This window comes from Montipora foliosa, chromosome 4 (assembly GCF_036669935.1).
Source record: "Montipora foliosa isolate CH-2021 chromosome 4, ASM3666993v2, whole genome shotgun sequence".
In the NCBI taxonomy this organism is placed as follows: domain Eukaryota; kingdom Metazoa; phylum Cnidaria; class Anthozoa; order Scleractinia; family Acroporidae; genus Montipora; species Montipora foliosa.
The window spans coordinates 33,600,656-33,611,596 of NC_090872.1; the positions used below are offsets into that span (position 1 = coordinate 33,600,656).

General features: G+C 39.2%; 1 protein-coding gene and 1 pseudogene across 1 annotated transcript in view; one reads left to right on the top strand and one right to left on the bottom strand.

Moving 5' to 3' along the window:
• Positions 1-259: 259 nt before the first annotated feature.
• The window catches only part of LOC138001247 (receptor-type tyrosine-protein phosphatase U-like), a 61,824-nt gene continuing 51,142 nt past the window's right edge, over positions 260-10,941 (bottom strand). Inside the window, exons 4-9 of the mRNA XM_068847893.1 lie at positions 6,758-6,864; positions 5,508-5,709; positions 2,948-3,050; positions 1,951-2,215; positions 678-775; positions 260-335 (exon numbers count right to left, since the gene is read on the bottom strand). Coding sequence (XP_068703994.1) covers positions 260-335; positions 678-775; positions 1,951-2,215; positions 2,948-3,050; positions 5,508-5,709; positions 6,758-6,864 — 851 coding nt within the window. The remainder of the gene's footprint in view (positions 336-677; positions 776-1,950; positions 2,216-2,947; positions 3,051-5,507; positions 5,710-6,757; positions 6,865-10,941) is intronic.
• On the top strand, positions 7,987-8,557 carry LOC137999380 (uncharacterized; annotated as a pseudogene).

Genomic DNA, 10,941 nt, shown 5'->3' on the forward strand with positions numbered 1-10,941 from the left:
GTTTATCCTTTTTAACCAAATGTCAATACGATATCAAGCATTTCAACCTTGACAACCTTCCACCTTTTTACCACACGCTACTGAAGTATTGGCAAGAATACAATGCTGACAAATTCTCAGAGGACCAATGCATTCACAACAAAATCATCTGGAATAATAGTCGCATCCTGATTGGAGACCGGCCAGTTTATTCAAACCCTTATTTGAGGCTAAGATTATACGTATTAAACAATTTTTAAAAGAAGACAACACCTTCTTCTCACTGGACCAGCTCATTCGCAAAGTGAACATCAGTATTTCCTTTACACTGTACTATGGCCTCGTCGCTGCCATTCCTACAGAATGGAAAAATATATTAAATCAAAACAACTCGCACCTAAACCCGCCTCTTGAAGACCTTCCGTCGACCCGTGTCGCCTACTCTACACTTGTAACCAACAACGTAAGTCCACCAACATCAGAGAACAGAATTCTAAATTACGTTTTTTCCAAAGAAAGCATCCACAAGGTGTACACGTTGCCTTTCCTAATAACCAAAGACTCGAAATTAATTGCTTTCCAGTATAAAATAATACACCACATCTTACCTACCAAATCCAGCCTTTTTCGAGCTGGCATTACTGATAGCGACATTTGTTCCCTATGTGCTACCGAAAAGCAAACAATAAACCACCTACTGTACCACTGTACTGTATCTAAGGCTTTCTGGCATAGATTCACCAGCTGGTGGTACCAGAAATTCAAACAAGTGGTCAATTTGAATGAATCTAACATCCTATACGGTTGGCATAATAACATCAAAAATAAACAGGCACTTAATGTCACTCTTCTTATTGCAAAATTCCATATTTTCGCGACAAGTTCATGTGATGGCAACTTATGTTTTGAAGGCTTTCTTCTCCGCCTCCGAGATAAACTCGATGTCTTAAAGCAAAGCTATATTGCCCAAAGAAAGGTAAATAAATTCTTAAATATCTGGGGAAAACTACTATAAACTACTATAAATGTCACTTCGCTTCGTCCTTTTCTTTCCACTCTCGTTCATTGTAACTCTTTTCTTTAAGCCAGCCGTAGTCTTGTTTGTAGCTGTTAATTTTATTTACGTTTTAAAAAATGTCATAAAGATAATGGTTACCATTCTGTAAACAGTGTAATGCAAGTAGTGCAGTATTTAGTTCTTAGTAACCGAGCGGGAGGTCTGTATGGGAGAATCTTGACCGACCTAGCTCGGTTAATAAGATGTTTATTATATGGCCAAACAAGAACAATTTAATTCGTTTAATGTAACTGGTTTGTACTAACTGACATTTTGCTTGCGAACGGCGATGAGTGACGATGACCTGAACTTAATTCTGTCAAAGTTTGCTCGTCATCCTCTCTTTTGTCATCATGCTGTTTGGCACTTCCATAAAGAAATATTGGTAGAAGAAAATACTCAATATTTTTGCATTTTAGTATGCATCTTTTCACCGCAAAACATTACCGGTCTAGATGCCGGTCTAGATGGGAAAATCTAGACCGCGGTCAATATCGATTTTAGCCGATCAAATTCGTCAATTTGGTAGTTCCCAGTCCTTGTGAGACAGAGCCATATAATATTGTTCCGTAAGTACCGTTAGTTTGTGTTAACTGTGGTAGAAATGTTATTAATTGTTTCCAAGTAGTGTTTGAAAAAAAAAAATTAAAAAAAAAAAAAGAACTCTGTGAATGAAAGAATGGAGTTCCCAATGGTATATTTGCCGCTTTTAAGATCTCTTGGGAGCCAAAATAAGAAGCAGTGATTTTTGAATTTTAGATTCATTGTCCCCCGAAGAAAAACCAGAGATACGGTTGGAAAATTTGGGAAAACTCGTTAAGTTTAGATCAGATTTAAGTCCCCCTTTTTTAGCATTTTTATAAAACTATTACCAAAAGCCACAGAAGAGCTCAGTCTCCCATTTCTTTTCTTACCCCATTAGCTTCTGTGATTCCTCTTATGTACACCTTGTAGTTTGTCTCTGTTTCCAATGGAACGTTTCGGTAGCCTCCATATAGTTTTCCATCTCCTAGGACAAAGCTTCTATTACCGATTATGGTTCCACGGGCGAGAATAGCAGCAATGTAATAAAGGCCTTTATTTGCATTTGATTTGTTGAAACCTAAGATTTCGTCTAGTAAAGGCAGCGCTTTTTCTTTGCATGATATCTCCATATTCTGAACTATAATTTGATGTGCACTGAAAATAAAAGAAAGGACAACGCCAGCTATCGATCAATGACTGAAAAAGGCATACTGATTTGTAGCCTATTTCTCCTTTTTGTGCAAGATCGGTAACAAGCGTTATATATCACACCAACAGTTGTTTGTTTGTTTTTTTATGACCACAAAGGTAGGTGTAACATTATTTCATTTGACGGTGTCGTAACTTAATAAAAGGGTGGCTGATTGGTCATTGACAAATCAACGCGTCATGTACCCCTGATTGAAATGTGCTGTGTTGGGTCCGTTGGAGACCTACTAAGTTTCCCTATAATGCATTTCGCGAAATAAGGTTAAAAAAGAATTTCACTTCTGCATGTGTACATATCAGAAATGGCCGAGGGAAAATTTTCTGTCCGAAGTAACCAATGAAGTTAAGATCGTTCGCTGTGGAGCGATTAACAAAATGCTTTCAAAATTGCACTGCTGGTAATTCTGTCATATCTCCGCAAAAAATAGTATCTACCTAACGTCATTCATAATTGATTGATTTCAAACTTTATTGGGAAACATGGCAAATCGGAACAAAATGTAACACAGAACCAAAGAGATATACGAGCAAGTCCCAAAGGGAAAAACGCGAACGCCACATGAATTTCATGCGTGGCACTACCCGGTACACATATGATTACAATAAAAATAGCGAAAAAGAAATATTCGATACTGAAATGTATCTATTGCGCACTATACTGAACGGGACTTCACTTACATAACCTTTCCATTTCTGTCCGTGGATGGCGATAAATAGAGAGTTATGGTACTGGGTGTAACACTGTTTTCCAAAACTTCTGGTGCCTTTGGTGGTGGAGGGGCTAAAAAACAACGAACGTAAAATGCTCTTGATTGTACTAGAGGGTGATATGTGGTCCCAACCAGGTTTCTACGGCAACCACTTGATTACGCCCGAGGGTTTGTTTTCATTAGCCCTCATGGGTTGAAGAGGAAATAGTAATTAATGACACGAAGACACGTTGAAGCACCTCAGGCAAACATCGCGCCCCACTAAAAAAAGCAAGTTACCACAAGAAAACAATGTGCTTGGAGCAATCAGAACACCTTAACTTCGAGCAAGCAAACCGCTTCAAGAAAGCAGAACATCTCAAGCTTGCAAGGAATCTAAAGCAAGCCAGACATCTCTGGTAAGCAAACAAAGCGCTTTTAGAAAGCAGAATCACCTCAAGCAAGTACTGAGTATTTCAAGCAAGCAAATCACCAAACACCGTAAGTAAGCAAATTACCTAAGAAAGCACAGAACCTTAATCAACAAAGGAGCAAGTGGTAAGTAACGTTATCGATTTAATAGAATCGTCCTCGCCGATAATTGAGCAAAACGAAATAGGAATGGCCCTTGCCAATCTTATCCCTCATGGTACCCAAGATGGCCCACTTTGAGTGTTGTTTTGCACGTCCAATTTTGTAACACAGAGGATGTCACAGCGGACGCATCAAACTTAACCCTTACTTGAATGAAAGATACTTCTCTTCATTGAGAGGTTGACTCAGAGTTTTCATCATTTCTGCAGTCTCATTTTATGGTGCTTTTGAAAAACGGTTAATCACGAATTTTTAAAACAAGGTAATCCGTTTCTAGGACTTCCCTATGATTCTAGCTGTCATGAACGCAAATTTGGGGTTTGAACCCGTGGCCTCGTGATGCCCGTGCGACGCTCTAACCAACTGGGGCCGTTTGCTCGAAGCGTCCTTAGCGCTAACCGTTGGTTAAGAGGTATCAAAACCTACAGGTTTCCATGGTATTTAACACTGGTTAGCGCTAACCATGCTTCGAGCAACCCGGGCCTGAACTATTATCCCACCTATGTTGGGAGCTGGTCATTTTGCTTCATAGCTCAGTTGTTTAGAGCGTCGCACCAGCATCGCGAGGTCACGGGTTCAAACCCTGTTGAAGTCCTGCATGAATTTTTCAGGATTCTTTACGCAATTGCTAAAATTCCGCTTATAACCTCGAGGATCATAGCTTCACTTTTAGTTATTTTATTTCTGCAGTTCAATATATGGTTCATTTCATATATCATTTCGTTCGTTAGGGGAATCTTTGTTTGCATTTTTCAACTGATTGGCATGAGGCTACTGTTTTCTAATCAGTGAGCCTAGAGTAAAGTACTGAATATTGAAAGTTCATTGCACTATAAGCTATCTCGGAAACGTTTACCCGATATAACAGATCATCTCTGAGCAATGATGCTTTGAACATTCGAAGAATGTATGGCATCATTAGCGCTTTTTCCACCCAAGAATTTATCAGTTTTTGACGGCTAATCACTGGCTTGTTATCAAAGTTGAAAGGTTCAAAATTGCATTTTTAACTAACTTTAACAAGTTCTATTACCTTTTTGAAGTCAATTTGTACATAGCACGATGCCTTCTGTAAACAAACTTGTATGTTAATTTAAAAAATTGAAAGCAATGGCATCAGCAAATATTCCAATCATATTTTCAAGACTGTTCCAAGCAGGAGGCCTTTTTTTGACAAGCGACGCAAGCATAAGAACACGTCAAGTAACATACGCAAACTCATTCTCGTCTGCAGAGCCTTGGATCTTACGTCTGCGCATGACCTGAGGCTCTGGGAAAATCTCTCTAGGAGAACATGCGTCGTATGTTCTCATAGCTAAAAGTTGCTCACTTCTCGTGCTGACATGAATGCACCAATCAGAGAGTCTTTTCATTTGTCTTCGCAAAAAACAATGAGAACACACTTTGTCTCAGGGTTTCCCAGAGCTGCTCTCTTCCCTCAGTCATCCTTTCATTTTTTTTAGAATAGACACTAATTAACAACAACGCAATACGCCTGCGGATATCGCAGTTAGTTTTTCTTGCAGCGCTATTGAAAACCAGGCTAAATCACCGTTTTCTTGAAGTTTCCATGAATTGCAACATTCCTAAGTCGGCTCATATGAGTCTATGGCAAAAGTTAGAAATTCGTACAAACTCCTCGTAATTCACCAAAACTTCGGGATTCGTATGGTAAGCAACATTCGAAAGAGAGAGAAAAGGAAAAATAATTAGTGGGTCACTTAAGCATCACCACATCCGTTGGCTAATTACATCTCAGTCTTGTTCTTTTGATGTCAGAGTAGCTTGAGCGACGAGTTCGAGTGTTGTCTCAATAAGTTTAAAATGCCACTCATACTGGCAAAATTAATCCTAAAACGTGATTCCGAGTGCGTGAGAGTGCAAGACAGCTCAAAAGTGCACACCAACTAATTTATTAAAAAAAAAGAAGGTATTTTAAAGACGACGAACCTTACCGACGGCAGGTGTATTCACTCTCGTGTGTTTACTTTGGCTGCCTTCTCCTTTGCTAGTAAAGGCAGTAATATACACTGCAAACTCTGTTCCGGGAGCTAGGTCTGTTTTCTTGATCACAGCAAAGCGTACAGCCTCGGTGGTCGGTATTTCCAAGTTGCTATGAAAGGCACCATCATACTCTCGTTTCCCCACGCAGTAGATCTTGGCCACAAGCAAGAAAAAATGATAAACAAAGAACCAATGAGGGTCGTGACCCATAATCCCCCTAGAGTTGTAACTCCCATAAGACTTTGCGGTACAAGTGTAATAAATAAGAAAGCACATGGTCGAAAGTGTTGACTGTGTTTATGGATTAGTTCGCTGTTTCCCAATCGAGACGCTGTCGAAATCCTGCTTTGAAGCTCTATCGGCGAGCGAGTAACACCACAACTAAAGCAACTCGGTTTTTGTTAAGTGCTGAAATCAACTATACAAACTACCTTTGCCAAACACACCACACGGAGGTAGTCAAATGAACCAATCAATTCAATACCTTCACTGTATAGGCAAAAATAGGAGCTCAGGAAACTCATGAATCAAACGGAATCATTGTTCCTTTTGTCAACTTCTTGAGGGAGTCCATTTTTTGGAGGTATTGGAAAGGCTTGAGGTTGCTATTCTTTTTTGTTGTTGTTGCTTCATTACCTTTTGTTCTCTTTCTTGGGGGCCCTTTAATCAAGTTGGACAAAAAATCGACGGAGGGAGGAAGGGGGCGAGGAAAATAGACGACACCAATTCAATGTAAGAAAAGAAACAAAACCATCTCATTTGACACTAGGAAATTTGTGACCAAAGACATCGTCCCCTTGAGTAGCGGCATTTTTTTTACTCCCCATTTCTATATGGGCTCCAACTATTTATCTACTAGCATTCGAAATGTCGGCCTATAGACGACTTTCAGAAATGGCAACTACGTTTACATTCTTTTGTATTTATGTTAATTAGACCTACTGCCCTCATTTTGAAACAAATGTTATTTTGAAATTTGCTTCTCGTAGCGAGGCTAGAAAGGGTAATTAGCATTAAAACAAAATAATATTTTATTATGCCCCTATTATGAAAGAGGCCTATCAGATGAAATCTCCATCAAGCACCTCGTTTATCCCCAACAACAACAAATTCCCCTGTGAGGCGAATACCAGGTGAACACCACCTGCACCACTAAAATCTAGTTACCGCTACTAGGTTGGATCAATGGCTTTCTTCTTACCTGGTATTTACGAATTATACCATTGGGATCGATTGGCTTCTCCCAAGCTACATTTATGTTACCATTAGGTCGCAGTATTGCTTTCAGCTCTGTTGGCTTCCCGGGAACTGTGAGCAACAAATTAAATTGCACGATTAGGGTTCCTTCTTTCCCTCAAAATCCTTTTAAAAGCGATAAAATGCTGTTAACACAGTTTGAGTGGAAGAGTAACCAAGTGCTAATGCTAACATTACGTGAAGATTATTTCTTTTTCTGGGGAAAAAAAAACTTCTAAGGATCTGGATTGAATCATAAATTTCAGAGTTGCTTAGGATACATTAATTTGCAACCTTGGGGCATGGTTTGACAGTTCTTTCTATGAATGTACAAAGGAAGAAGGTTTGCATCAAGGTGTTCCTTGCATGGAAAATAAGGAATTCGGAGTTCTTGTCTGACAATCAACAGTTACTACGACTCTGATTTACGCGTTCGTCACCTCTCATCTGGACTACTGCATTTCGTTTCTGTTTGGTATTCCACAATGCAAGTTTGATCGACTGCAATGACTGTGGAAATTGCTCATGCGTGCATTGTGTCACATATCTTGTTTTCTTACATAACACCGACTCCGATGTATTTCTACTACCTGCTGGTTCGTTTTCGCTGCTATGCCCCAGTCCCAATCAACTAATTTCTGTACACATTGGCAATTAACAACTGGCTACCCGTACTTGAAATTGAGTGATATACTTGTATATTTACAATTGAATCAACTCCAAAAAAATAAAGTTTTATAAGTCTGGCCTATCCCAAATCTTATTTCCACGGCAAAAGATAAAATATGTTGCTCTAATGGCTAGATCGATCATTTTTTTCATTATATAGTGTTGTTGCTTTTTTGTCAACGCCAACAGCATTCATCGCTTCGAAGAACGTGGAGCATTCGTAATAATAATAATAATAATAATAACAATAATAATAATAATAATAATAATAATACTAATACTAATAATAATAATACTAATAATAACAATAATAATAATAATAATAATAGTAATAATAATCTGCGGTACGTAGTTTAGCAGATATTTGTTTTCTGCACGTTCTGTATTGGTATTCTTATTGTGTTGTTTAATTAGGTGTTTCGGTTACGCAATACACGTTAATTGCGTGCATATGTAAGCTGTTGTCAGTTAGTTGCTCTTCCTTCGGTTCTGCTAACGCCACACGCTACTCCACTGTTCTTTAGCATGAATGATTCTGAGGAAATTTGTGCGCGTTCTAATCGGAACGATGGAGTTTTAGATCCTTCTGTCGGTGCTGCTATACAGTCTGCCGTTTCTGAATAGATGGGTTCTTTAGCTGATAATCTCACTCAGGTTATTGAATCTCGGCTTAGCGATTCCGCGAAGCAATTTTCCGAGGAAAACAGCTCTTCCGTCGAACAAGCGGTCAAGAGAGCTCGGCGCGAGCACTATACCTGCAAAAGGATAAGCTGAATGAAGCATCCGACGCTCTCAAGCCGTAATCGTACGAGAAAGTTAAAGTTGCTCTGGAGTCAGGTGCTCAATTGGTTTCCAAGCGTGTTAAGGCCATTGAGCTTGCCGACAAGAGCGAATTTAGTTGGGCCACCGTTAACGAATATTCGTCCGACGAACTCACCTCTGATTCCGACGACGAGAAGATAATTTACCGGGTCGAGAGGAGAGCCGAGAGAAAAATCAATAAAGAGAAGCTACGTCGTGTCCGTTCCGACGATAAAAGAACTGGTTCCTCCTCTGCATTCCGCGCGGCTTCTTCGTCAAGATTCTCGTCTATTGATTTGGCTTCTCTTTCGGAAGCTAGATCAGCTCGTAGTTTGGGTCCTTGTTTTAAGATAAGTAGCCTACTTTTTCTCGTTTTACTGGCTTTGTTTTTGCTTCTTCGATTATGGCGTTACACACAGGCCATAATCCAATATTGTCCATGAATTGTTCATTCTTTAGACTTGGTTGGTGCAGAATATCAAAATATCTGCGGTACGTAGTTTAGCAGATATTTAACACGTTCTAAAACCAACGGGGATATTCTAAAACGTTAATTTTTGGCAAAATATTGATAGTTTCGATTAAAATGTGCCAAGAAAACTGGGAATTTTGGCACAAAGTAGCTTATTTAAGGTTTAAAATTGCTAAGCCCGGATTGCCAAGCTTGGATTTGAAAAAAAAAAAGGCTCAATGTACGGTTTTTTTGCCAACCTTCCACTCAGTTGTGTGTGGCAAAAATACCAAGAAAGTATGCCGGAATTGCCGTTCCTGTTGAGGTGCACTGACAGATGGAAAATTTGGCTTAAAAATTTTTTTTTTTTGCTAAAAGGACTTGGCAAGAAATTCAGAGATTTCTTTTATTTTTTGCCAGAAACATAAATTTATGTCAAGAATGAGAAGAACGGTTCAAAATATTTCCAAATTGAAGATGGTGGATTGATTTTTTTGTCTAAGAAAGGCAAATGAGTTTAAAATCAGTCCAATGCAATGCAAAATGACGACGGGAATTTCCAACGTCAAAGCTATAGGGTTGATACAAAATGACCACGGAAATTTCCAACGTCTAAACTATAGGGTTATACAAAATGACCACGGAAATTTCCAAAGTCAAATTTGCGAGAGGCACGACCATGGAAATTTCCAACGTCAAACACTAACGACCATAGAAATCTTTAGGATCAAATTTGCACTTAATCAAAAATGACGATGGAAATTTCCAGCCTCAAAATTTCGCGCATGTGCATACCCGAAATTGCCTCGGAAACTTACAAAGTCCTTTTTTCCGCAAATGTTGAATGCCTAATTGCGCACTTCATAAGATCAGCTATTCCATATTCTAACTCTATTTCTTGAAAATATCTTTTATTTTATATTTAATCTTAAACTTCCAACAAAATAGTCGCCTCTTGAAGACGATTTTGTCTTGTTTACAGTTCACTTTTTCAACTTATCAAAAGCTGTTTATAATGTAGGCTTGTGTGGTTATTAACAACTGAAATTCAGTCTTCGTTCAATGTTAGGCTAAATTAAAAGATGAAGGGAATATATGCGCCTTTATCTCTGAATTCACCTCCGAGTCAGGTATATCATCCACCTGATCCGCAACGAGTTTTTTTCAATAGCAGTCTGCGCCTGACGATCTTTGAACAATCGGTGGAATCATGGCCTCTGCTAAATCGGTATCGACTGACCTTGTCTCGTGCTGTGTCTTCTTCATCACACCATCATATCGTCTAAAAGCCATGTGCTATTGTAGCTACTTCTCAGGGGGTTCGAATACCTTGCTCCCTTTTTGTCCTCGGTCAACATTGCTTATGACTTTGATTGAAACATTTTGAACCATAAAATTTTTGGATATCTTTCTTTAAGCTAGTCTCTTCAAATCAATCTTTCCGTTTGTCCACTTGAAGCGCAATAGCTGTAAGTCAATCATGGCAACTTACTTGCCATGCCATCTACCGTCTCTGATTCCAATCTCCAAGGGGAACACATTCAACCGATATCATTACGTTCACTCGCAAAGAATTAACGCCCTGAACTGGTTACAGGGTTAATTTATAAGAGTTGTCTCTCTCGTGGTCTTCAGATAGTGTCTCAAAAACTTCACTGGTATTTGGACTGAGATCACTTACCGTTTACGTTGATTCAGTGTGGCTTCAACCGGAGGTCATTGTCGCTGGACTACTTGCAGACATGGCCGAATCTGCTCAGTTCTCCTCGCTAATTTCATCATCGAAATAAGGATCGAAAAAATCATTAGCAGCAAGGCTGGTACAGGACGATAAACGCAGTCTTTTTCCGTACTGTGCATTTGAAACTACTTCAACGTCCTGTTGTCCTATTTCGTTTAGGTTTCAATGTCGTGATGTGAAACTGGGCGGCAATATGTGTGTCATGTGTCATGCGGTTTTTGAATGCGACAGTGCGGTTGATTATGAAAGCCGAGCACAACTCCAACGGTTCGCAAATGTTTTTCTATTCCCTTCTAGAGTTTTAATAGCTCTGACCCAAATCTTTCTGTCGTGTAAACGGCCTTTAAAAGTTGTTGAGGGATTTTCCTCTTTTGCGAGAAAAAAGGGGGACCTCTTTGAATATTTTGTTGAGCGCTTGCTGACCTTGTAAAAAGTGACGTGCGTTTTTAAGTGCGGGGAATTAATTTGTTATCCACGAAAGCAGCCT